General features: G+C 47.0%; 1 protein-coding gene across 1 annotated transcript; it reads right to left on the bottom strand.

Moving 5' to 3' along the window:
• Positions 1 to 224: 224 nt before the first annotated feature.
• On the bottom strand, positions 225 to 25888 carry TTC9 (tetratricopeptide repeat domain 9). Its single transcript, XM_065754708.1, has 3 exons — positions 25456 to 25888; positions 5652 to 5834; positions 225 to 1383 (listed from the first exon to the last, which is right to left on the bottom strand). The coding sequence occupies exons 1-3, from the start codon at positions 25820 to 25822 to the stop codon at positions 1304 to 1306; spliced, it is 630 nt and encodes a 209-aa protein (XP_065610780.1). The 5' UTR covers positions 25823 to 25888; the 3' UTR covers positions 225 to 1303.
• Between the last annotated feature and the right edge of the window lie 1621 nt (positions 25889 to 27509).

Raw genomic sequence — 27509 nt, 5'->3', positions numbered from 1 at the left:
GGGAGTGGTTCCCTGTGGCCCATAGCAGTGGGGCAGTCCCATAGGAGAAGCATGTGCGGCACTTACTGATCCCATTACTCCAGAAAAGAACCCTTTGAGCTAAGGAGCCTGAACTCATGGAAGTAATCAGACTGTGGGCTGCTGAAATGGCTTCCAAAGCTGTTTGTTGGCACCACGTTCTGCTAAAATAAAATAAAAGATAAAAAACAAAAAAGGACACAGGAAGCACCAACACGAGGTGGGAGAATCAAGACCTCAATCCAATGTACTAGTAAGACTTAGCACTGTACATCACTATACTTACAAACATGAACTAGTAAATCCTCACAACACCCCTGCGAGGTAGGGAAGTATTATTTTCCCCAGTGTACAGATGGGGAAACTGAGGCACAGAGAGGCTAAGTGACTTGCCCAAGACCACACAGCAAGGCATTGGCAGAGCTGGTACATGAATGGAGACATCCCTGTCCCTCACCCCACGCTACCCCCACTAGATGATGTTGCCTGTCTGGATACAGGGAGCCCACAAGTCCCTTCTAAAAGCAATGCCTGGACTTGTTGCCTATTAATAATTTTTATTTGCCTTTAATGAATTATTTCACAGTTTTTCCCTCATACTGTACACCACACTTTCAGTCTATTCAACCTTCTGTGGTACCCCACAACCTTCTCCTCTGGCACTGGGACAGCTTTGGGGGTACTGTAGGGTGCTCTGTGCTTTCATTAAGAGGATGTTTAGAAACAGTTTCACTGGAATTGGATTGGGAGCATGTGAGCCCTCAATGGAGACCGGTAGCACACATTCGACAAGCAGGCAGGGGGAGCTGATGGTAAAAAGGCATTTGCTGTCCCCTGTGAAATTGCCAGCAGTCTCTTGGTTTCTTAGCTCTTCTAAGCTCCTCGATTACTCAGAGTAGAAACTGCTTGTCTCCAGCTTGTCTGGTCAGGAAGGAGTTGTCTGGGGGTTACTTCCCTACAGGTTGTAGCAGTCAGCTCGGGACCAGAGAGGTCCCCCCACACTGCCTCCTCCAGGTGTGTGACACTGTCTTGGAACAAGGCTGGCTGTAGCCATTGTGCTCTCCTGCCATGGGGAAGGGGTGTTACCATGGTTGGCAATGGTAATTGCTGCAGCCATACCCAATGTCTAAGTCTCTTTTTTCAGAACCAGGATTCAATGAAGAGCAAGGGAGAGTGGGTGGATGAGGAGATGGGAATGAGGCAGAGCAAACAAGAAAATCCACCAAATGGGCTTCTGGGAAGGAAATGTTCCCCTTTGGGCACTTCAGCTGAAGCGGCTTCTTTTTCACAAGGCTTCTTTCTCTCTCTGGGAACATCTGCTGAGCTTCATCTCTGTCAGCTGGATATATCGTATGACATTGGTATCTGCAGGGAAAGAACACGCATATACACGAAGAGCGGTTACAACTTCCTGTGAAAGACAGACAGACCACAGCTCTCATCTATGGTGTATCTCCTGTTCCTGGGCTCCAGCACTGCCTGCAGGAACAGCTCCAGTCAGAAGGGGCTCTGAACCAAACCCTCAAACCAAGCAGGCATTGTTTTATCTCTGTTGAGAGCTCTGAGATCCCTGTGTAAGTCCCCTTTTTCCTTACAATATTTTGTTGTGCTAGCACAGTGCATACAACATTCAAGTTTTGCCATTCACTCTAGGCACAGGTTGATTTACACGAGTGTGTCTCCAGAAAGACCTCATGCTTCTGCAGCCAAGGTCACTCCTTTCTCCAATCACATTGATTTACTAAGAGCTTAGCATCCACATAAGAAGCAAATGGTGTGTGATATCAGAAGCAAGCAAGCATAAAAAATAACTGCTTTCACTTATGTATTGATTTAAAAATGGTTCTTTGCTCACAGCTATATTCAGAAAGCCAACCAGGGCCAGCTTTGTCCATTATAAATTATTACAGCTTCAGAAATCAATCTGAAGCACACTGCGTCCACTCTGCCCGCAGTGAGAGAGCAATCTCATCTCTTCCTCATCCAAACATCAAGACGCCCCTCGCCAGCTGGGAAAGGAGAAGTGCTTGAGCATCCAAAGGGATGAGCACATTACTGGTACCATGCCAGTTGCTAGCAAGTGCAGGTACTGCACCCACCAAAGGAGTTATAGGTGCAAAGTTTCCTTTAAAATTGAGGAGGGGACACCTCTATTGTGCCCCTCCACTCAAGTGAAGGCCACAGAACATGGTTCAGCACCAATTTACACAGAGCTCTCCACATACATGTTGCAACAGTGCTGTTGTGGTTTTCCAAACCGTCTCTGATGAGGTGGGGCTCTGAGCTAAGCCTTCTGCAGGCTCACCAGCATCACCCTAGTCAGTTCAGAGGATAGAACTCAGTGATTTGGTGACTTATTACATTCAGGGAACCTTAGCAAAGCAAGGAGTTCTGCTATCACTTGTGTTAGACAAGGAGCAGCAGCACTCCCTAACAGCCTAACCTATTTTGAAGCAGCCTTTTTAGAAAAGCAGAATTAGTTTCAGTTGCAGAGCCTCCAGAAGTGGAGCAGTTCAGCTGAGGGCGTGGCCCTGAGTGTTTGGCCTCCCTTCACTCCGCTCTCCTAGCACCTGATGGCTTGCCACACAGGTAACCATCATCTCCGTTAAACTGCACCATCAGGGGCCAGCCTAGCACAAGTGATACAGGAAGAGGAGGCACATTAGGAACTCTCACCTGCCTGAGCCTGCAGGACTGTGCCTGGCACTGGAGAAGGTGTGGTCTCAGAATTGGGTGGTAGCAGCAGGCTGCCAGGTACCTTTGGCCTAGGGGCAAGGTAGGTAGGTACTAATAGCACAGCCTCACTCACCTGAGAGATTGAAACATGTATGGAGTGCCAGGGGCAAAATAAGGTGCAGCTGGCAGTGGGTGGGAGGAAGTCTAATTGCAAGGTAGCTAAAAACCTGCTGGCAGGTCAAGGTGTGTTTTGTTTCTGTTTTGAGGGCTGCTGCTTTACTAGAGAGGAGTAATGAGTAGTGCTTTGCTTGTGGAAGAAATGAAGCCTTATCTTTTCCTTGAAATAGTACCATGCTACCTTAGCTCTGTATGCAGTACTTCAAAACACAAAGTTAATGAGCAGAAGGTTCTGGAGCTTCTCAGTGAGGAAGTACTGATGTGCAAGTAACAGGTAAGGGTAGCCTGGTAGTCAGGCTCATACTGAAACGTGGTCTATCTCTTGGCTCTTGCACTGTGCTATGGCCTTTTGTTGTGCTGCTTCTCCCTGCAGCTTCAGGGCTGCCTAGGCTGATAGGCTTCAGTGTCTCTGGGGCAGGCACCGTGGTCTGGGCTTTGCACCCAGGACCAGAGTTCTGAGCACTAAAGACAACTCCTTCTGTGTAGTATGGGAAACTGGCCTGGTGCAAAGGTCCTCTGGTCTAAGCAGTGTAGGGGTGGCAGGTGTATAACTAAGGGTGTATGGTGTTTCTAGGCCTACCCATGGTCCCTTTGTAGCCCTGATCAGTGGTCACCTTGATGGTGTGGCCAAATGGGTGGGAAGAAGTTGAGCACAGCTTGAAGGTAAGGTGTACATTACGTCTGTTATGTCAAAGTTCAGCTTTGTGATGCACAGCTTCTAGGCACCAGTTTACTGAAGGGTGCTCTGCATAGCTTAGCAGTGGCTTTCCTCTCTCTTTCCAAGCTATTTCTTAGTTAAGAAGTGCTATGAGGTTATCTTGTGTTGTTTCCATCTGCTTTTCTAACTTTTTGTTTAGAGGTAGTGTAGGGAATCAGGACAAATCCAGCCCTAGCCAATGGCAGACAGTAAATAGCTCCAAGGGATTTACTATCCTTTGCTAGCTAATTTCTCTTTGCTATTTAAAATTTCCCCCACTTAAGAGACTGTCAGTGATTTGTGCCAAAGCAGTCCTATTAGAGAGAGCAGGGGAAAGAAAAAAAAAAAAAAGCAAGGACAGAACATAACTGTGATGACAACCAAGTGCTTTACCAGCAAGCTTGGTGAAACCTCAGACAAAAGAAATGATCACATTTTGCAGATGGACTGTAAGTGGAGACACTGAGTTACTCTGGGTCATATAACGACATTTCTTGATAGCATCACCTAGTTCCTACTGCTGTTGCAGCTACATCCTTTCTTACTGTATGCATTCACTTCTTTCCCCTTGAATACCCTGCAAGTTCTCAATAATCATAAATTAAACAGTGCAACAATGATCTCAGATACTCTGACAGTAAGAGGGAAGAGTCTGATGCAGAGCTGAAGGCCAGAAATGTCTTTTTGTATATGTTAAGAGTCTTTGGGGACAGTTTCTGGTATGTCTCTGCAGCAAGCAGTGGTATTTGAAGCTGTCGCTGTTGAATACTGTTTCATTCAAGAAGGAATGAGTAATAAACAAACACTGTCCCTGAGAGGGGAAAAAAGTAACAATACAGATTTCAAAAAGTGGCTCAGCTAGAAAGACTTCTTCACATCTGAGCCTTATCAGAACCTCAAGGTTAAGATAACTTCTTATTTTAATCTGTTTTTCTTTACACAGGCTTCCCTATTCCCTGGTTCTGGCATGGGCTGAAAGCAGAAGGGCACACTGTAAATAGGCTAAACTGAGCTTTTAAGCACACTTGCTCAGCAGTGTGGGGTGTGCAGCTGTGCTGTCAGACTGCCCAGAGCCTGGGGCCAAGCATGGCAGATGGGACTGGGTGCCTGTACAAGAGGTGGAAGGGGAGTGGGATCCCAGTGCTCCTCCAGGACACTGTATGCAGCCAGCTCTGACTAACTGTGCTGCCTTCTCTAGCTCAAGGCACACCAACACCACTGTACTCGCTCCTGTTCCACACCCGGCTTTCACTCTGGTGGAAAAGCTGCTCTCTGGGGATTCTCTTCCACATGGCTTCTGTTTGACTTTCTTGTGCCCCTTAAATTTTGCAAGACTTGGAAGAAAATTTATTTTCACAGAAGTGATTTGAACAAGTGTGTTTTTTATCTCATCGGGTGGTCTATTGAAAAATAAAAGCACCATCTCTGCATTGAGGCCTTCTGCCCCCTTCTGATTTCAGGTAGGTTGGCATACAGGTGGATGATCTGACTAGCTTAGGCTGCTTGGGTATATAATCAATTTGCATCCCCAAATTATTTTGGTTTTGGACACACGGATAGCAAATACTTTAACAGGCATGTGACATCATGGCACAAGTGGAAGCACCCCGATGAGCGCTTTCTGAGTTAATGTCTGAGCACAGAAAAATGCTACTCCTCTACAGAGACGGTGGGAGGCATGTCTGTTGAGACTACAAATAATCTTTTGGTTTAGCTAAACTGAAAAACTTTGTTCTCATATTCATGAAGTGTTTTGGTTGGGATGAATTCTTCCCCATCCTGCTTCCTTCTCCAAAACAGAGGCAAGAGGGAAAGAGGTAGGATCCCTTCTGCACAAAGATGGCGTTCCAGTAGTACTGGTACCTTCCAGTCTGTGCTGCAGCCTCTGCAGTAGCCCACAGCTAACATCTTTAGGCACTCAGTGCAAACTTGCTGCTCAAGGGGAGACTCCTTGACAGGAGCAGCACTAAGGATACAGGGAATGCCCATCCCTGTGGGAATTAATAAAATCAGACAGAGACGAAGTCTTGTGTAAAGAAATGCAAAGGAACTTAATGTGAAGTCACATTCATCCTTTCCATACCTGTTGGCTGGCGGGATCTTGCCTCTTTCAAGTAGTAGAGTGCCTTGTTGTAGTCACCCAGGTGGTAAAATGCAACTCCCGAGCGGTACAGTGCCTTGAAGTTCTCGCCTTCTTTCTGCAGCACCTTCAGGCAGTACTCCTTGACGCGCTCATAGTTCACCAGCTCGGCCTGGAGCAGGCAGGCTGCAGGGCATAGGGAGAGAGAGAGAGAAAGAGCAGGGAACATTAGGGCTGCATTTCTTCTCCTGCAGTCTGCACAGGCGAAAAGAGTGGCCTAGGTGAGGGCAATGACTCAGGCTCGTGATTCAGGAAGAGTGCAATCACACACGTTTGTTTGCCAAATCTGATTGTTCACCATTTAAATACCAGCGGTTCTATTTTTGGCATTTCAGACCTATTAGATTCTTTGTTCTGGGGGTCTAGGGGGAAAGCGAGAACATACACATCCCCTGGAGCCAGAGCTCCACGTGACCTTGTGGTAGTGACTGCCTTAGCCTGTAGTAGAATCATTTCTCAGCTAAGGAGCAGGGCTTGGAACAGTACAGAAAAGGAGGTCAAAAACTAATTATCTGACGAGAGGAAAAAAAGGAGCTAAATCAGATCAAATTTTATATTGGTCTTAATGGTCCAAGGATGCTGAATTTATAACGTTTTGCCTTTTATGCAAGAGGTCTTATATAGTGTTTTCCTGTAGGAAGCAATGAAGGGCCCTGCTCTGCTGGAATGTTCTGTTAGTATAAAGCAGTGGCACCTGGAGTTATAACGCAGGGAAAAAAATGTGCTACGCTGTATGCTTTTTGCTAAGTATTGCAACAGAAGTTCAGCACAAGAGGTCAGTTCTACTGACTTCCTAAAGGAAAGGTAAACAGTGGTGAGGAAACAGCCTGCTGAGGGCTCAGTGCTGAAGGGCAATTGCTGCAGAAATGTCAAGGAGCTGAGGAAAATCCCCACAGTGAGTTCCCCACAAGTAGGGGGAGATCCCAGGGACAGGCTTTACACACGCATGCTGATTGCCACTCTGGGCTTACTGTAGTGCTCACTCTGCACTTGGCTTCTTTTGGCTTACTGGGCATTAAGATGGTCTTGGGGAACACCAATGAGAATAGGACACACTGATGCTAGAGATCTATAGGAAATGAAGGAAGCTGTGCTGTTCACAAGCTCTTCTGGTTCTACAATCCAAGGCAGGTTTGGGAATGATATGATCTGGGCAGGAGGGAAGGGGAAGGAAGGCAGGATGCTGCTGCAAGGATCAGTTCAGAGGCAGTATCAAATGCCAGGGCGTGGGGAGAGATTTCCCGTAACAGGTGGTGTTACTCAGTGCCTCTCTGGCAAGGAGACTCACTGCTCCTGGAAATCCAAGTCATCACTATTCACATGTCACCAACAAACAACCAGACTTCATTTTTTGCATAGCACAAGAGGATTCAATGCTGGATCAGGAAAATGACACAGATCTCCCTTCTGCTGCACCCCTTAAGTAAGCCCTGCACCTTCTCTGTAACTCACTTTCTGTTCCACGGACAGAGTGATGACTCCAGAGATTTGTTCCAACCTCAGTTAATCTGAGCCTATGGTTGGTTAATGTGGATGGAATGCACTCCTAACCCAAGTATTCATTTGATGTTTCAATAGCTAACTGGAAATGATTATAAGCAGCCTTTTACCTGTGCATGCATTTTCTACAGATGCATTAAGCAAGGAGTGCTGAACCTGCCCCACCACTGGTCTGTTTGGTCAAATGGCATGCTATTTACTAATTAGATCTTTGTCCCATTTGCTTTAGTGATGGCCTTTCAATGTACTTTAGTAGCACCTGACATTGAAGTGTATAGGTATTAGGAAGGCATCTGACTGCTTGCTAATGATTACTAGGCATACCTTTCTAAAAGCTTGGTAGCATTTCCTTATCCAGAATTTGTCCCTTCCTATTTGTCAAGCATTGATTTTTCTCACTCTGTTTCTAATGAAGCTTGAAATGACTGTGCTTTTATTTTCCTTTATTTTTTTTAAGCTATTAAAAAAAGAAGTGTAAATTTACTGCTGGCTTCACAGCCCTGGAGACTGGATTGCTTTGTTTGTCTGCTGACCAGTAGCACATACAGTAGTGGCAGTAGCTTTCTGCACACTACCAATCTGATCCAGTCCTTCATGTCCTGGAAACTGCCTCGTAGAGCAACTAGATGAGGGATTTCAGTCTGTTTGTTTACTACTTGGTGTTTCTAGCTATAGTCATACAAGTTACTCTGAAAATGACAGGCAGATGGACAATGTGTGTTAACTATTTGTTCTATATTGGATTTGTTTTGTGGACTAGTTTAAAAGAAAACTATCCCAAGTCCTGCTAATTGATGAGCTGAAATGTGCTTCCAGAGGTCTAGCTGGGTTCTTTCTGTGGCTCATGTTCACAGTAAGGATTCTGCAAGGCAGTGTTAGCAACTATGCATATGGCTGGGAAAAGTCAGTACCACATGGCTAGCAGGAGAGATGCGTGTTTATCAGAGCAAAATGAGCAGATGGATGTGCGGGAAACAGTTACGCTGGAAGAGATGGCCATTTGGAGCATCAGCGTTGGAAGTGGCTGCTGTAAATGAACCTGGAGGGAGAGCCTCACTTAAATATTTAGAGGTGTGTGCTTTTAGTTCTTGTGCACTGAAATGACCTTAATGGATTCAATGCAAATAGCGAGGCTGTTAGTAATTAAGCTTTCAAAAATGGAAGGCATGTGGCACCCTTGTATTCCTACATAATTCAGTTGAGAGAATTGTTAAAATGTCATTTTCCTAAACAGACGTGAATTTCTGGCTACAAGTGTTTGTTTTATGTGGTAAACACATCATCACTCTCCTTCTCTGTTCTTAATAGGCCCCCCAGTGAATCCTTCTGAGGAACAGCTCACTCAAAGACTGTACCAAGAAAGGTTTATTTGGCTCCTTCTACTTTCAAGAAAACAAATGGGCTTGATCCCACACAACACCATCTCCAATAGCAATCTGGCAATTAGAAAGGTGCCCTTCACAGGCAGACACAAACCTACAGCTGTCACTCAGTTTCTGTGGGTCTTATCATTGTAAAGCAGCATTGATTGGCTACATCTCCACAGCTCAGAAATGAAGCTACCAGAAATTAGGATGTTTCATTTCCTCTCAGTGTGTGATTAGTTCATCACGCTTGACACCGAATTGAGAATTATATCTGATTTATCAAGTCAGCTTGACCAACAGCTCACTCCTAATTTCTAAAACTGTGTAAACCTAATGAGATTCAACAAGGCTAACTGCAGGGTGTTGCACTTGGGATGGGGTAGCGCCAGGTGTGTGCAGACTGGGAGAAGAAAGCACTGAGAGCAGCCCTGTGGAGGACTTAGTGGTTCTGATGGATAAATGCAAGCCAGCAGTGTGTGCTTGCAGCCCTGAAGGCCAACAGTATCCTCAGATGCATCAAAAGAGGAGTGGTCCTTAGGGAGAGGGGATTGTCCTGCTCTGTTCTGCCTTTGAGAGGCCACAGCTGGAGTACTGTGCCCAGGCATGGGGCCCCCAACACAAACTTAACGTGGAGATTTTGAACAACATGAAAAGCCTTGTGTACTTGGAAAGTTTTGTCAAAGGGGAAATCAGCATGCCAGAATGTTCTTCCAGCCAGTTTTATCTCAGCAGCCAAATTCCCACTGTAGGCAAGGCTCAAGACCTATTTATGTTACAGAAAAGTAAGCCAAATTACCGTGCAAAGTTAGCATATCCCTATCCTGCAGCACGCTCCTTCAGTTCAGTGTGTTGTGTTACTCATAAGAGGAATTCCATTTACAGCTCTTCCAGGGAATGAAAATGCTTTGGCCCTTCGAGAATGTCTTGGCTTTCAATTCATATTTCACAAAGTCTAGTCCTGCCTTCAGTTTGCTGTCACCCAAGTAAGATGGTACCACTGCCTTAGAATGCCTTGCTTCCATTGTAGATGAGAATCACCTGCTTATAACTTTGTTGGTCTTCTAAGTTTTTGTACTAAAATATTCCATATGCAATGTCTGCTTCTGGAAAATGTCAACCAAAACTATTCAGGTATTTTTGAAAAGCAGATTAGGGAAACACATTTTTCCCTTGTTAAAGATCTCTGGTGACTGTCTCCTTGGATTTGCCTCATGTCCTCTCATCATTTGGCTTTGCAATCTGAAATCTGGCATATATCATTTGTGTCAAGCAGGTGCCTTCTGTTATCCCTGGGCTATTATGGAGCTGGCCAACCAATAACTTTCTGAAAATAAAATTAATAGAATATGGCTCTACTCTCAGTTAGAGGTGCCTTAGATTTTGGTAAATTTTTAATATTTTGTCTACTTTAGATGCAATCCAGTCTAGGAAAAAAACAGGGATTTGGAAAATTGGAGGGCAGGAGACCTCTCTTATTGGCTCACTGATAGAAAAGAAGAAAGAACTGCAGAAAGTGGAAACCAAGCAGAAATAAGTTTTCTTACTTAGGGAGAGTGATGCTGGTGAGGCAAGGAGGCAGCAGCTGAGAGCTGTGTGGGGATGGAGGAAAAACTGCTGGGGTGGAGAAAGGGGTGTATGGCTGAGTGAACTCTACTGAGGAGGCAAAGACTGGGCACAGAAGTGGAGATAAGTCTGGAACAAGGTGCTGAGGATCCAAAGGCACAGGACAGCTAGCCTGAGTACCAGGAGGAGCATTTACATTGCTGTATTTCAAGCACAGGTGACTAGTCTTCCTACGTGACAGCAGCTCCTCTAGCAGACAGACTATCCACCTTCGCATTCCTCCTCTGAATCATTTTTCTCTGTTCATTGTCCTCACTGAGGGATACTGATGTGCAATGCCTGAAAGCTGGCCTATGCAAATATCCCCTGGGGACAAGAACAGGTGTCTGATATTAGAGCTAATAGTCCATCTTGTGGCTGCACCACTCTCAGACAGCCACACGAGAGTCTGAATCCAAGTAACTTCTGTTTTCCTCCCTTCAGACTAAAAATCTAGGGAACCCAAGATCTGACTTCCAAACAAACCCACTACCACCACAAAAAAAAAAAAAGGAAAAAAAACCCCACAAAACCTACCATTGCCAACGAAAACCACAGAAAAACCAGTATGAGTACAGCTGGTTCACTTTGAGAAGCTTACTATGAAGTGAGCAGGACAGATGACTGTTCTACATCTGCTGCTTCAAAACCAAACAAAAACCCAAACCAGTGTGTATCAATTAGGCTGGCTGAGAAGCAGAGAGGAGTAGCTAACTAAACCCATCACTGCTCAACCTGACATGGACGCTTCTTCTTTATTGTATTTATTCTTGATTTTACAGCTGGAGTTCAACAGCCTAAGTGTGGATTATTACTTCCTAGCAAGTGCTAGGTACTCCAACTGCTCTGAACTCCATGTGTATTTCACAAACTGACACTGTCATTCCCAGAAATAACCATGATGAAACTCTGCAAAATACTTTATTTTCTGGTATGATCTCACCCTAAGTATAGCAGCCAACAACTCACTTAAAATCTGTTTAAATCACAGAGAGATGGAACATGTTCTTGTTCTATTTTAGAAAACATGCAATTGATGCTTTGATATAACCACTTCAGAGTTTTATTCTGACATATGATTAAGACCTTGACGTATCATTGAGCAGGCTTTGTCTTCCTATTTCTATCTATATAAAACTCAATCTAATAGGGAAGACTGAGAGTCTCAGAATACTTCTCTTATTTCAGAAGGATTGGCATCTTTCTTGGAGTTGCTCTTCCTCAGAAAAAGCACACTAGCAATAAGTTTTTGTTTGATTTATGTGTTTAAGAAGAAAAAATGCTGGAGTATAACTAGAGAAAAATCAGATTAAAAAGAAGAAATATATCTGTGCTGGAACAGACAGCAATCTTCTAACCATGCCACTGATGGATGCATCCACCTTTGTGCGTGGCAATCTGTGTAACCAGTGTTTATAAAAGTACGTGGGCTGTATGGTGTCCACTGGAGGAATTAAAGAGAATGCCACTACTAAATGACATGGAAAATTTCAGCCACGTATTAATAATATCCATTATAATCAAATTCTGATGTCTTTCATAAGATGATACTGAAAATGTAAAGGGTTATCTGAGATTGAAAGTAACCGTGTAATATGTAGTTTCATTGTGCAGCACGAGGTCTAGATTGTTGGGTGTACTTTGATCCAAACTTCTGTTAGTGGTCTCGAAGGTGAAGACTGCACAAGTAACACATGGATGGTATAGCCCAATCTCTAACCTGTGTTAGACTTTTGATCCTGACTGGCACTGAAAGATGCATAATGTGAGGGAATGGATGAAACCTACTGAGAGACCAGAGCAGGTTGTTAAGCATGTATATCTGCACCAAGCCCCGTGTGTGCTGCACCATTCAGGAATGCAACCCAGTGTTCCTCCAAAGAGAATATTTAGAGGCATCTTTTTCAGAGAAACGTCACATACGGTTTCACTACAGGGTTGAGGTGCTAATTAGAATCTACGGTTTCCAGACAATCTCTTCCATTAAATATTTCCCTTTTCTCTACAGTCCAAGCTTGCAAACAAAGAGGACTTTCTGGCTTCTCACCAATAAGAAACTAATTATAGGCAGCTTGATAATGCCTGGCAATAATCTGACCAGCTGACTCCTAGTTCCTGAACACCCTTAATGGGGTGAGAAGGGAATATGGGAATGACAGTACAACTTTCTAGCCTATGGTTCTCATTTATTCATCTCCAGGTACCAAAAAGCGCTAAATATACCCGTATGTTTCTGCTTGTAGGGAAACGTGTGGAAAATTAAAATCCAAACTGTATGACAGGCTGTTTCTCTCTGTAGGGAGGGATTCATGCTAAATGAGCTGTAGATCGACAAATTCGAGTCACCTCTTCCAAGCTGCCTTCCTCTTCTTAGCCTGACTCTCAACTCATAGACAGGTGACAACTGTTCCTTCCCTTTCTGCTTTCTTCATCATGCTTTCCTTTCAGTGCACAGCATGGTCTTCTTCAGTTCTCTGCTGCTGCTGAGAACTTCCTACCCCATCCAGGAGAAGGACCAGCACAAAAGTACACCCAGAACAGAGACATTAGTGACTAAAGAATGCTCATGCTTCTGCCATCATATGCACTAAGAGGCATCTAGCAGCTCTCAAAGGAGCTGCCAAGCATGGCACATCAGGATTTCTGTGGCTAGCAGCCCACACTAGCACTCTGTCTATTGCCACCCCTTCCAAGGGCTTGGAAAGCACAGGACTGATAACAAGAAGATAAGTAACAGCTAATGTGAGCTGTCAGAACAAATCAGTTTAATTTCAGTCTGTGATAGGGCAATCAATCTTGAAGATAAAGGAGAAACAGTGGATGTTACATATCTTGGCTTTAACGCTAGTCAAATGACAAATTCTAGTGACATTTTCTTAAGCAAATTGAAGGAGAGTGGTCTAAATGAATAGACTTAACTTTGTTATCAAAATGGAAGGCAATATTAAGTAGGGTTCTGCACTGATCTGTCCTAGATCCCACGGTATTTGGTTCTAAATGACAGACTGCAGACTGCCTTGTGAATTTTCAGATAACAGCAAGATGTGATGAGATGCTGGGGTGTATTAGAAGACAGGGCTAGAAGTCCAAAGTGTCCTCACAGACTGGAGCAGTGTCCTATCAGAAACAGGGTGCAATCTGGAAGGGACCAGTGAAAGGTGCTAAAATTAGGCAGAAAACAAAGCAACCCACACTGGTATGGGGGAAAACAATTGCTCCTCCTGGAGGAGAAGAGATGGGAATCCCTTGTTTGTTTTTGCCAAGGCTGTTGTTGATCTGCCAGGTTAAATCCCCTGGAGGCTTCCTCCACTCTGACTTTATATTTGTCTAGTAATCTTTGACCTATCTGTATCTTTTATAATCAGGACTCATCTAGTCCAGGCTAGTCCAGTCAACACGATATCAGATAGGTTTGACCTTCAGTTCTGCTGTTCTATTTCACCACTCTTCCCTTGTTTGTTTTTCCATGTATTTCACCTTGCATTGCTTTACTCTCTCACTGCTCTGTCTTCTTCACTTCATATCCTTTCCTCCTTTGGCCTTCTGTTGATATTGCCACCCACTGGATGAATCTGGTCTCTTGGATTGTTTTCTCAAGGGAAAAGTACACATAATTTTATCAGATATCTGCAATATCTGATGGTGACAACCATCTGGTGAATGCCTGGAGTTCAACAGCTGTCCAGCTCTAACACGTGCAATCAGATGTTTTACGACTGTTAACAGAGTAAACTATAGGAACTACTACATAACAAAATTAAGACCTTAATAGAAAGATGGCTTTTGTAAACCCCACTGAGACAAGGAGGATAATTCTTTAAGTAGGGAGAATCTATGGAAGGACTGATGGATTTCAAGTTGCCTTCTCTGCTGCAGGGCAAAGCCTCCCTTGCTTGGTGTGGTTTGCTGATTAAACAGCTGACAGCAGGGGTGTGAAATGCAGCTGGTGCAGCTTGAAGGCTCTCGAATGAGTCTGCGCCTGCCACAGCCGCCTCAGGCTCAGCTTACTGTGGCACATTTAATTTGGGCTGAGAGCTAATACTCCATCCTGTGCCATAGCAGGGCTGGGAGACGGCTGCACAACATTGGTGTGCCTTGCCCTGCAGTGCTGAGCCACAGCTCACCTTACCTCCCAGGACATGGGGAAACAGACAACTGCAAAATCTGCTAAGGAAGGGCTGGGAAGCAGGCTGTCTGAGACCACTGCCTTTCTGTCTTCAGACTTTATATGTACGCCATCCTGGAAGTAATTCCTCCTATTTATTTCCATGGAAACTACAATAGATACAAAGAGCACAAAACACTGTTTGATAAAGTAAATTCCCAGCTATGAAATACTATTTTTCAACATAGTCACCACTGTTGCCTGTGAATTTTTGCTAGCAATGGACAGGAACCTGCATTCTGTGCTCATAAAAATCTGCACCAGTGGAGTGACCCACTGTTTCACAGCTGCTAAGATGGCATCATGGCTAGAAAAATGTTTCTCTTCACATGTGAGCATTTGTGGGACCCACGTGGTGCAAACCCTGAGATATTCCAACGCTGTCAGCATCACTGAAGTCAATATTCAGCTGTGTACACAGTTCCCTCACCATAATCTGCCAATTCACATAGGTGAGCTGATTGAGACACTTTACTTCAGGATGTGACAGCTGTGAATTGCGATCCGGAACATGTCTTATCTTTTGTTGTTGCCACTGCTGAAACGCACCAGCGCTCACATCCACTGTTTGGTCTCCATAAAAGTCCAGGAAGCATCAATGAATGTCAGTGGGTGCTATTTTTTCCGCATGGAGGAACTCACTGACACACCTTTGCTTCATCCGCATTTCCATGTCAGTTGCTATTTTGTCAGACTGCCCCTCTGCTGCAACAAAATGTAATGCAATATGTAATGGTGGGAAGGTTCAACTGCCAGAGCACCAACATCTACCTCTGAAATCATGGGCCAAGATCATAAAATAGGAGGCATTAGTTTTGGAGCAGCCCTCATACAATTGATAGAAATGCAATGCTTTTTTTGCCTTTTTTTTTTTTTTTAATCCCTCCTGAGCTTTCCCGAGCTGAGAAAACTCACTGGCAAGGAGAGGTTGACTGGGGAGGCACACTTCCTTCACTCAAATAATAACCCCATCATGTGTGCAGCCCAAAGTCCTTGCATTTTAATGAGGTTCAGAAAGAGAAAGCAGCCTTTATAGCCTCTGTGGGAGGGATGGAGACAATGAGAATGGCCACAATCAGAGGCCAAGGATGCCCAAGTCAACTGTTTTCTAACTAACTGATAGAGCAAGAGGTAAAAATCAAAGCTCTGGAGACTTTATTTTCCTTAAAACTCTGCTGAACAAACGTACAAAGAAAAGTGGTTTGTCAGCACAGCTGGCTCTGTTGGGCTGTGCCACCTGGCTGGGCTGTGCCTGCCAAGGCAAGCTGAAGTTAAGCTTCACCTTTTTGTGTGGTTGGGCCTCTAGTGTCCTCACCTCTTCCTTGTCCTGTGTTTAGTACATTTGAGACAACTGCCACTCTATCAAATCCAGCTAGGCAACAGGTTGGGAAGTTATTGAGAGGGGCCTGAGAGGCACAGCAAACATGCTGGCTTATGACTCATTTCCTTTGGAAATCAGGCTGAAAACAAATAAACTAAAGACTAGGGTGATGATTCAGTGTATTATTTGCTTGAGAAAGCCAGGGTTTGAAATGTGCAGGAGCAGAAGCCGGTCTTCTAATCAGGTGTGTGCTCTTCAATATAAGCTGTGGCAAGGTGCTTCATGTGAAGATCCCAGCCTGTTCCCAAACTTTTCATAATCCACATCTGAGCAGTGCACCGCTGGCAGTGGAAGAACGAGGTAGAGTGTGTTTGATCAGAAGTGTATGGAGGGGAACTTCCACCCCAAGTAAGGGGCTTGTTTTTAGACACCAGCAACACAGGAATCACTGCATTAAGACAGGCCAGTAATCCAGTTCTGTGTCCTGACCGCACACCCTTCTGTTTATGCTAGGGGATATGAGGATATACCAAGAACTATATGATGGCTAAACAAGTTGAAGTGGGTTCTGCTGACACTACGTGTCAGGTCTGCTAATAGAGATCACTAGTAGAAAGCCTCAGGAATTCATTTCATAATTGAGCCTTGGTGTTTTTGTAGGAGTGTTCTACTCACACTTTAAAGTTGGAAGGTATTGTAAAATGGATGACAGCATCCTGTAAAAAGACCTATGTGACCTGGCAGATGGTGTTTAATTTATCGGGGATGGAAATCAGTAATACAAAACCTAAAATCATGCTCTTTGGGCTTAAGGCAAGAATTTCTGCTTGAATTTTTAAGCTCGTAAGGTGAAAACAGCCAAAGAGGAAAAGGATGTGAATATGCTAGCTGGTCACAGGATGACTGAGTCATTTATGTGACACGGCCATGGAAAGGGAAATTAAAATCTCAGAAGTTTATTCATGAATCCGAACCAGTTAGCAGTGGTTATCAAGCATGAAAATGTAGTATTTGCTTTACAGTTTTTATCCTATCTAATACAGCATCACGTGTTCTGATTAGTTATGTGTCAGCCTTTTCTAGCCTCATTCGGTTCTTTAACTCCATGATACCTCCTGGCACTGTGCTTCAAGTTAATCAGCCCTGAGGTTTAAAATTTATTTTGTATTCATCTATTAATTTAATTTACCCTCCACCTCGTGAGCAAAGCTCCCGATCTGCTTCAGTCTGAACCCATCACAGTAGATAGAGAATGTATAATGAAAAGTGAGCGTATTTTCTTTGTGCTTCCAGTATAGGTGAGGATCTTATGCTGCTCTGGTTTCTTTGCAACATGAATGCACTACTGCGTCTTGAGCAATTAATCACTGCAAATCATTTAAGAGGCTGGTAATCTGGGATTTGAATTATGCTAGCATTAAAAAAATATGGTGACTGAAGAAGAAGTTGAGGCTTAACTCCACACCATGCTGTTTGATGACAGAATCATTGCTAGGGGCATGGGATGGAGGATCTGATTTATTCTTCTGGAAATAAGAGACCAAAAAGGTGCAGTTGTAGAGCAACAGCTATAGCTAGTGCTGACTTACGACAGTCATCCTAGAATAACACAGTCCTTTCCTCACGGTTCTGCTTGTGCAAGATTAATTGATGAGCTACTACCCAAGTAGCTCACATTTGGGAGAGGCTACAGCTAATGCATGGAGCTCACCCATTACCTGAAAGAATGGAAGAAACATGGGTCTTCCTGCCCACTCCCTCTCTGGGAGCACGAGCAGGGGAAAGGAATGCCAATTCTCACATCTGATTCCCTGCAGTTGGCTGAAAAATTGTTCTGTATATCATAAAGATGCTTTTCCTATCAGGGTGAATTACAGGGTTAGATGGTGACTGTAGGGATAGCACAGCACGCTGGAGGTAGAAGCTGATTAGTCACGCCAGCACAGGAATAGCCAAAGGAAGTGCTAAGGGTCTAACATAAATTTTCAAGTCCAGACACCTCCTCTGCCTTGAATTTGCTTTCAGGAGTAAATTTCTTCTCCCACACACCGCACTGGGGTATGCTGGACAAGGATATGCTAGTGCCTATTTTCTGCTCTCCCCTCCATCTGCTTCAGGTAGCAGCAAAGAGTTCTGCTTCCTGGAGTCAAAAGCAAAGTCTTTCAAGCTGGACACAAGATAAATGTGTTGAGCTGAAATCAGGCTATGCACGTCAAGCTGAGCCTTACAGATGCATGAGGTGGGTAATGAATCTCCACCACTGCATGATTAAGTTCTACAAAGAGGGCCTTCGTCCCTCTTGCTTTACAGAACAAAATGATACCTCATTTGAGTTTCCTCAAGTAAGAAATGAGCCATTTAGACCCTGATGCAGCCAGGCCAGAGTAACACCAGCGGCATGAAGACTGACAGTTGTAATCAGGGCATCACGGGATCTTCAGAATCAAAATTTAAGGAAAACTAGCTTGGTGGCTCTTTGCTGGCTGACCCAGCTGCTCCTTTCCAGCAGCTCCTAGGAAACTAGATGGACGGCTAGATTAGCAGAGTTTTGCTGCTGCCACTCTGATATGAAAGGAGGTGCTGCTGCCGTTGATGCAGAACAATCTTCATGACAGCCCCCTAAACTGGCAGCAAGACAGCACTCCTGCTGAAGTAAGAAAGAGAATGTGGCACAGTGGTGAGAAAAGTACTTGCTTCAGTAAGGCCGAGGCTTTACCTGTCAAAAGTGCATGTACTGGAGAAAGTGTCACAGCAGAGATGGGTTTTAAAGAGAGCCAGAAAAAGGAGAAAAAGTCTGGCCTGAACTAATGTACCACAGGTAGAATCAGCTTGGAGGAATCAGGTGGAGGATCAGGAGGAATCATCAAGATGCTGTGGTACAGAGCCTGTGCACACAGAGGATGAGAGCCTCACTGGCAAAATGGGGACAGGGCTGGGAAAGGGACAGGACTTTGCCTGTGGGGTCAAAACGTCTGTGTTGCAAACCAGGAGGGCGAGCAGAAGGACACAAGTGGGAAGGGCATTGACTGCAAGAGCAGCCCCAGCTTCTGGGCTGAGAGACATGATGGGAGAACTGAGTACACAGGACACAGCCAAGGAGAAGCAGATGGTGCTATCCAGCCTATAAGCCTCAGGGTGATGACACGTCAAGAATTTCGGAGAGTGAGGAGAATAGAGTGGATTTTGAAGTAAAGATCATGACATTAGCTGTTGCCTATGGATAATAACAGATGAGCTCTGGCGCATCAAGCTATGACAGATAAAATCATTGCTCCCAGTTGTCCCTTCTGCCATGGGTTACTGCAGACAGAAAACGTGACAGTGCCTAATTCACTCCATGAATTGTCTCAGGATGATTTCCAACTTGGTCCTAACCTCAGAACAGTTTTGCTGAGGTGGGCCCTCCCCGCTCCAACCCCACCTTCCAGAGCTGCCAAGCACAGCACAGCCGCCTGGGCCGGTGAACAGGAGCAGGGCCAGCCATGTATCTACCTCCACCCTGCCTCACCTGAGCCTGCCCCAGCTGAAGCTATCTCCAGCAATTCCAGCGAAGCTTCCAGAAACTGCACTGACTCTACTGTTTTTGTTAAAGGAAAAAGGAATAGAAACGCTCCAAACCACCACAAGAAGGTTTACCTGCATTCATCTATCAGTGTCTTATGTTTACTGTTTTCCATCCAAGTTGCAGTGCAGAAATGAACAAAAGGAGACAGACTCCTGAGCAGCCATTAGTAACAACTTCTTAGTTAATGACAGTTAATATTGGCTCTTTTTCAATGCATTTAACCCTCAGTTTTAATCACTCATACGGTTACCCAAGAAAGCTGAAATCAAGATTAATAATCAGGTATCTTTTATATATAATATACAGATATATTCTTTCTATATCACAATTTCTCACCTGTGAATTAAGAGAACACAGAAGAAAATAAATAGCCAGTCAACTTCCTCAAAACCTTGTTATGCAGTTCCTCTCTTTCTTAAATTTTGTTTCCTCAGTTTCACACTCTTTTGCATGCTATTTTCTGTACGATGGCACAATGTCAGGACGAAACTGGGACTTGGCAACACTTAGACCTCCAATTTTATTTATACCCTTTTCTTTTACTGTTTCTTTCCTTAAAGCAGTCTCTTTCACTGGGTGTGCACTAGAGCTTATCCTAAAATCCTGATACGAAATCTTCCGATGACTCTCCACACTTGGAGCATCAGTCATTCTGCTCACAGGACACTGATGAGGATGTGCTGCTGAACTGATAGGCATTTCTAGGAGAATGACTCGAGAAGCAAGTCTGGAGCTGGGTTAGTTTCTGGGTCTCAGCCCAACTGAACAGGAGGAAAAGAAGGATGCTCCACCTGCTGAACCACGGAAAGGTGGCCCAGCTCCCAGAAAAGAAGGTAACCATGGAGCTCACGGGTGTATTTAGCAATTGGTTGGGAACCAGCTTTGGTATTCACATGAAGCTTTGTTGAACCACCTGAACCATCTCCAGAACAGCACTGACAGAAACGTGGGGAGGAGGAAGAGGCTGTGACTCACTGTGGGACTCTTGCAGCAGGAAACTCCAGGACAGCATTTCAGAAGAGGATGGAATAAAGCTGGGAGGAGGTGCTACTACAGACCTCACAGAAGACATACCAACACACACCTCAAGGAAGAGAACAATCTGTAGGCTTTAGGTAAACAAATTAACCACTGTTCTGTGTTCCAGAAAAAGCTTTGTCATTTTTTGATGCCTCCTGCTTCACCTCCTGTGGTGATCTGTAGTTAGCCTTGGACTCATCTCAGCTCACCACAACTGCAGCACCTCAGGGCAGTCTGGGAAGGGCTCTGTACCTTAATAACACTTCGTTTCAGGGAAACAGTGATGAGATCAGCTGGGACAAGGCAACTGGGCATCTGCTAGCAGCGGCTGCAAAAACACCTGCCACCACCAGAGCCTCAAGTTTTGAAAAGGCCTGGGAAGAAGAGTGACGTAGAGACTGGAAAATGCACCTCCTGCCTCAGCAAGATATGTGCTGTCAGACATATCTAAATTTGAAGGTATTTCCCTTCTCAATGACTAGGAGACTCCTCCCTGAGCAGGGAGAATTTTGTTCTCCAGAATAAAAGGGAACAGGTAAATACAGAGAATTTTTACAGACTAATTCAGGGCAATGGCTTCAAATCCCACTTATTTAAATACATACTGGGGTTTGGGCCTATCACTAAAATGCCTCACAGTCACTTGTATTCATTCTCTGCTTTGTCTGCACCTTTGTGGAACAATGACTGCATCAGGCCTGGGCTGTGCAACAGCTGTTCCCATCGCTCTGGTTGGGCAGATGCATCTGAACTAAAAGTGTCAGGAAACTCCCACCTCAGTTAGAGAAAATGCAGCCACATCCTGCTCACATTTGCTGCTCTCTCTTTTTCCCATTGCATGGCATCCTTACCAAGCATTTTCTGTTGTTGGTGGTGGTGCAGCACATAAAAAAACTTCACATCGAGCAACAATCCAAGGCTGCTTTAACACCCACAGCAATGTGCCCTGGTAGAGCCTGTACTTGTTAACTGCTATATACTGGGGTGGGATTTTAGTAGAGGCTCCTATTGAGGAGCCTTAGTGGGTGGTCAGTGCAGACAAGTTCTAACATCTTTTCTCATACCTAGTTGTATTTTCACTTGGAATAAGGCCCCTTGTCTCAGAGGACTACTCTCTGAAGGCTGTACTTGCTGTCCAGGCTGAGACCCAGCTTGGATGGCTGTGCTTTGTAACGCTCTGCAGGTACATGTGCCCTCTCGACTGGACTTCTGTACTAAACCAAGCGTTACTTCAATGGAGATGAACATGTTACATTTAATTGACTTTCATGTAATTAACGAAGCCTTCCAGCTGTCCCAAGAGGTCATCAATGCAGATGTATACACTTAGGTTCAAAGAATGAAAGTTTGGTGAAGCTAATAGAACTAGTCAGCACAGAGAGGCAGAATGAACATTCACATCTCTCAGCATTGCTCCTTGTCCTTCGTTCTGTCTCTGCTTCTGCTTTTCCTGCCAAGATTAGCTCCAGTATTTCTGCATGCTTGGGAAAACCAACAAAGGTTTGCTTATCGCACTGCAATGTTCTCTCACGAAAAAGCTTAAAACTATGCTTACTCTGTGCATTTTGCTGCTTTGGAAGGACTGGGGCTTATTCTTCTCTGCAGAGCAGACGCAGTCCTTTTGATCCTTTTGGGCAGATCCTTTGAAACCTTTGGGCAGTAATGCTGGAATAAATTATTGCTGCATTTAATGGGAATAGTGGTTGCATTTGCAGCAGATAGATGCTCCCTACCCACTTGCAGATCAAAAGGCATTTTAGCTTCAGCTATGCACAAGATGCTATATGGGTGGAAAGGAGACCAGGACATGAGTGGTATTTGGCCTGTTTGTTTTTCTGCAGGCATTGTTCCTACATTCATCTTTATTTTCAAAGAACACAGACCACTGGCTTGGGAAAACTCAGTTGAATGCACCACCAGGACTGGATCGCGGTTCCTGTTCTTTATTTTTCAAATGGGCTGAGAGAAGCAAAAAGAGGTCAAGTGACTTCCTCAAGGTCAGAGACTGTCAGTGAGTCATAAAGAAATGACTGTTTGCCTCACAGCCCTGCATTCATTCTGCAAGGCTGTGCACTGCTGGTAGGATTTTTCTGTGCCTGCCGCAGTGATTTCTGGGAGCCACGATCATGCTGCTGCCCCTGCGTCCAGTGACATGTATCAGACGGACATGGGGGAAAATGAAGGGCTCTCAGCTGGGCTGTGCAATAGAGGGGTGACTCTCTTTAAGGTGAAACTCTCGGGGTTGGTCCTGTGGCCCAGCTCACAGCTTGGTGAAGGACATGTGCGCAGTACTGCTGATGGCCAGCAGTGAAAATCCTATGCCAACTTAAAATGTAAAGGAAATCACAGGAATTTACAGACCAGCGGGTTTTGGAATCCTATGCGATGGGCTTAAATAGTTCAGGTGTGAAGGTGCCACATGGCTTCACAAGCAGAAGCCTGAGAAAATACACCAAATATTGTGGGGCTCTGATTGAGGGTAAGAATGAGCCACCCTGCCCTGTAGTATGGGAACTGCCTGTTGAAGGTGTTCTACATGAATCTGTGACTTTACATTCTGCAAAGCAATAAATGCTCTGACGACAGTAGTTTCTTGTGGGCACACATGCTCTTACGTAATCAGTCACATTAAAACACAGACCAACCCCAATCATACTCTTTGTGGGCACAACCTTCACCTATCCAGTTGTCTCAAATCCCCTCTGGGTGTGTATTCCTCACCTGCTTATTTAGCTAATTGCATTATAACCGTAGCTGATGTGCTTCTCTGTCTGGCTCTAAGTAAACAATTAGGTGTGCACATCTATATTTACCATGCAAAACATCTCTGACAGGTGAATGTGTGTTGGCTGTGTGAAAACAACAGTGCAGTACGGAAGTGGGCTTCCTAACTGCTGAGCTTGGAGAGCAAGCGGAGGTGCTGAAGGAACTCGATAATAAGGACACTCAGATGACAGCTGCTAATGCTATCGGGTACAAATCAGAGCTAAGTGAAAAACTGGCTTCTCTAGAATTAACATGCATGGCTGTTATGCTCTCTGCACTACGCTATGCAGATTTATTTATTTTAAAAACAGCTCGAGGCACCCAGTCAGGGCTCAGAAGCAGAACGCCCTGCATTTCCTCTCTTCCCTGCACTCAGTAACCCTGACTGCTGCTCCAACAGGCACTGGTGCTGGAGCTCACTGTGCAGTGGATCCGCTGGCTCCTGCTGCACCACTCCCTTACAGAATACAGCCCCACTGCTGCACCTCGTGAAGTCTCTATTAGGAAGGTGTACTAACTGTTGTGACAGTTCCAGAGGAGCTCCCTCCCACCCCTCTCCTTCCCTTCACACACTAATTCACAGATCCTCCTGCTAAGTGGGAGCTCTGGGGCTGTGCCGGGAGGAGCAGCAGCACTGCAGTTGGTTCAGCTGCATGCTCCCCTCTCCAACAGGGGCACTTCCTTCAGGCAGAGCATCACCCCCTGCTCAGTGTCTCCAGGACAAATTCTCTCTCTCTGCTCTCTGCTACCCATCTGCTGAAAACAAATGATGTTATGAGCAAAAAGGCACCCTGACCTGCTGCCAGGTAACCCCAGGGAAAGCACTGCCTGCACCTCCAGGGTTAACTGCTGTTATCTCTTCCTGTATTCACGCCAGTTAAATTTAGGTGAAATGTGTTCAAATCTAGGCTAAAGATGGAGCAGGTTTCTCACATCACACTGACAGAATCAAATACAATCAATCAGCATTGAAAAAAATTCCCTGCAGAAACCAGAAACAGCAAATAAATGAAGTGGACGACGATCATCCTGCAGGAGGATCCTGCAGGCACCATGCACATCACCAGTGAGCACAACTTGTGTGTGCAGCAAAGTGCCACTGGGGTAAGCCCAGCCCTTCTGCTGTGTCCCCACTGTGCCTCGGCACTGACAGCAAGCAGAGGTGTTCCTGGCAGTACATCTGCAAACCCACAAACACTCTGTGCAGAATTGTCCGTAGTATGATGGGCTCCGTATAACTAACTCCACCAATCTCAAAAAGCCCTGCCAGACACAATGGGTTTTAATATACCCGTGAACAGGAATTCTGCGAGAGGCAAAATTACAGCTGTATAATTATGCTATCACTCTAGAATCTCACCTACCTCTCCCTCCTCGTGATTTCAACAGGCTTCTGAAGGAGGGATCTCTGGCAACGTGATAAATGGGGGCCAAATTGTACACCCCAAAAGGCACAATATGCATAACGGACTGACATGGATAAGACAGGAGAAAGCTCTGCCTTGATGTTTCAAGCCCTGTTTGCATTATTCTGCCTCTTTTTTTAGCCCTGGACAACAAAAACCAAAGCTCGCCAAGTGTCTAGAAAGCCAGGAGCCAGGCGGCGGTGACAGCTGACACACCAGTGTCCTGATTTTCGCCATTTTTTCCCCAGGGATATAAAGGGTACTGAGTGACCCTTCATCCTTCTGAAAACAGCACGGCTTTAGCGGTTTTGTCATTCTGTGCACCTCGTTGAGGTTGTGAACCTTTCCTACCCTGCACGTATGCAACCACAAGTTTTTGTTTTAGGGATGCTCTCGGGCTTGGAAGGAAAATATCCGTGTGTTTCCTGGGAGCAGGAATGACCCCTGATCCCGCAGCGCGTGCTCGGGCGAAGCTCCTCAGCAGGGACTTCTGAGCCAGACCCCGAAGTGCGCCGGTCCCCGGCCCTCCCCTCCATCTTCCCGCAGAACCTCTCCCAAGCAGATGGGAAGGACGAACCCGCGTCTGCCGGCCACGGCCGCGCCTGGCGCCTAGCGAAAAGCCAGCGCTATATTTGCCTTCAACTTTTATAGCTGAGGGGACAGAAAACGCCTTTGCTACCCAGCGCTATTCGGAGCCACCGCAGCAGCACCCGATCCCTTCCGCTGCTTCGCATCCGCGGCGGTGAGGGCGGCTCCGCGCCGTGCCTCCGCTCACGGGACCGGCTTTGGTCTGCGGCGGGGGCGCGGGACCGGAGGACGCCCGGGGCTGCGGGGCAGCGGCGCTCCGCCTCGGCTCGGCTCGGCGGTTCCGCGGTCCGCTCACCCCGGCGCCGGGGCCTGCGGCGGCCCGGGGAGGGCCGGAGGGGCCGCGAGCAGCGCCCAGGTGCCGAACTAAAGGCGCGGCGGGGCCAGGGCGCGACGCGACGCGATGCGGGGGAAGGGGCGCGCGGCCGGGGGTCCCGGTGCCCCGCTGACCTGCCAAGCTGTTGTAGCAGTCGACCTCGATGGCCTCCACCGCCTGCCGCTGCTCCTCGCTCAGCCCGCCCGCGGCGGCGTTGGCGGGGCGCTGCCCGCCCGGCTCCTGGCTCAGCAGCAGCGCCTTGAGCTCCAGCAGGGCGCGGTGGTACTTGCCGATGGCCTCCCGGAATTTCTTGTCCTTGTAGCACTGCGCCCCTTCGCTCTTGAAATCCAGCGCCCGCCCGATCAGCTCGCCCGGCTCCACGCCGCCCGCCGCCGCCGCCACCGCCGCCCGCGGCTGGCTGCCCCCCGCGGGGCCGTGCCCATCGCCCGCCCCGCGGCCGCCGGCGTTCAGCTTCCCCGCCGCCGGGCTCGCCCTCTCCATGGCCGCGGCGCCGCCGCCTCCCGCGCCGCCCTACGCGGGCGATGCCGCGGCGCCCGCAGCCGCCGCCGCGCCGCCGCCGCCCGTGCCCCCGCGCCGCCGCCCGGCTCCGCCGCTCGCTCCCATCCTCCGGCGGCCGCCGCTCCTCCTCCTCCTCCCCGCGCCCGCGGGGCGCCCGCCCCCGCCCTCTCCCGCCTCCGTCCGCCCGCAGCGGGCACCGCCGCCCCTCGGAGAGCCCTTGGCCGCGGCGCCCCTTTGCAGCTCGGCAGCCTCCTCGCCCTCCCGTCCGCTCCTCATCCCCACCGCCCTCACCGTTCCGTCCCATCGCTCTCAGGTTGCGAGCCGTCACTTCGCTGCATGGCAGCGGGCAGCAGGTGGCTGCGTCCTCTTCGTGAGGGCACCAAAGCCATGTCCCGGCGGCTCCCCAGGCCCCGGCACGCTCCCCTTGGGGGGGTTCATATTTTCCTGAAGCGGGTTTTCCCGTTTTTTTCTTTTTTTTTTTGACAAATAGGCGTATGCCGACTGGTATCCGGGACAGCTCTACGCTTGGGGAATCTGTGGGAACTCTCCCCTCACACACACAGCGAGAGCATCGCCGTCAGCACCAGGCACGCATGGCTCAGGTGGGCTCACGTCCTCTGGGTGCACTGTGGCTCCAGGGTATTTGTCGGTCACACCTCATTCTGTAAAAGCAGAAGATGGATGAAAGCACAGAGAGGCTTTTTCATCACCCATGCAACCCTCCCGTGTTGGAGGCGCAGGTGTGGGGCGGCGTGCTCAAGCTCTGCAACCACAAGGAAGCTTCAAAATGGAGGCCTGAGTCTCCCTGTGAGATAATTCTTCCCAGTGCAGTGACGGAGCAGTGGCACAGCTGCACAGAGAGGTGGTGGAGTCTCCTTCTCTGGAGACGTTCCAGACCCGCCTGGACGCCTACCTGTGCAACCTGGGCTAGGGAGCTGCTTTGGCAGGGGGTTGGACTCCATGATCTCTGGAGGTCCCTTCCAACCCCTACCATTCTGTGATTCGACCTTGTGGCATTCAGCCCTTGGACAGCTCTGTGCTGGGGGCTCGGTGCAGGTGTGCAGCTGGTGGCTGGGTGACTTCTGCTCAGCATGCAGTGCTTTGGGCCTGGTGCTGTGAGCTGCTGCCAGGCCTCTGGGCCTCGCCACAGCCATGGCTTCAGCCATGAGTGCAGACATCTTGGGTAGCTTCACGGAGAAGCGTGTGGCACTGTACCTGTGGCAAAAGTGTAATTTTGAAAATTAAAGCTGAGATACTCAGATGCGATTACCTGATTTCATGTGCTGTGATTTCCAGGTGCCCCAGCACACCTGTCTCTGTGAAGCCCCACATCCTGCTCAGCGTTCTCGGGTACCTCATGCCGTGACAAGGTAAGACACTTGTGCTCCAAGTGTTTGTTGTCTGGAAGTTGGAAAGTCCTGCGAGGCTAGGACGGCAGCAGCAGTCCAAATAGAGCTGATGTGTGGGGCTTGAAAATTCAGAGAGGAATGTTACGGCTGGGCAGGGCAATGCTTTGTCCCCCTGCTCATCACATTGCTCAAAGTAAGGTCACAGAACTCCAGAAGTTTCATCTTACTAATATTGATTCCTGCTCAGGAGAGTCACAAGGACAATGTGTGTCCTTGGAGCTCTGACATTGCCAGGGGGAAAAAGGGAATGTCACAGACAC

The sequence above is a fragment of the Cyrtonyx montezumae genome, unplaced genomic scaffold (genome assembly GCF_038088225.1).
Source record: "Cyrtonyx montezumae isolate F1298 unplaced genomic scaffold, pur_monq_1.0 scaffold_10, whole genome shotgun sequence".
NCBI classification, from domain to species: Eukaryota; Metazoa; Chordata; class Aves; order Galliformes; family Odontophoridae; genus Cyrtonyx; species Cyrtonyx montezumae.
The sequence above is the reverse complement of the archived record's forward strand: the minus strand, read 5'-3'. Positions and strand labels throughout refer to the sequence as shown.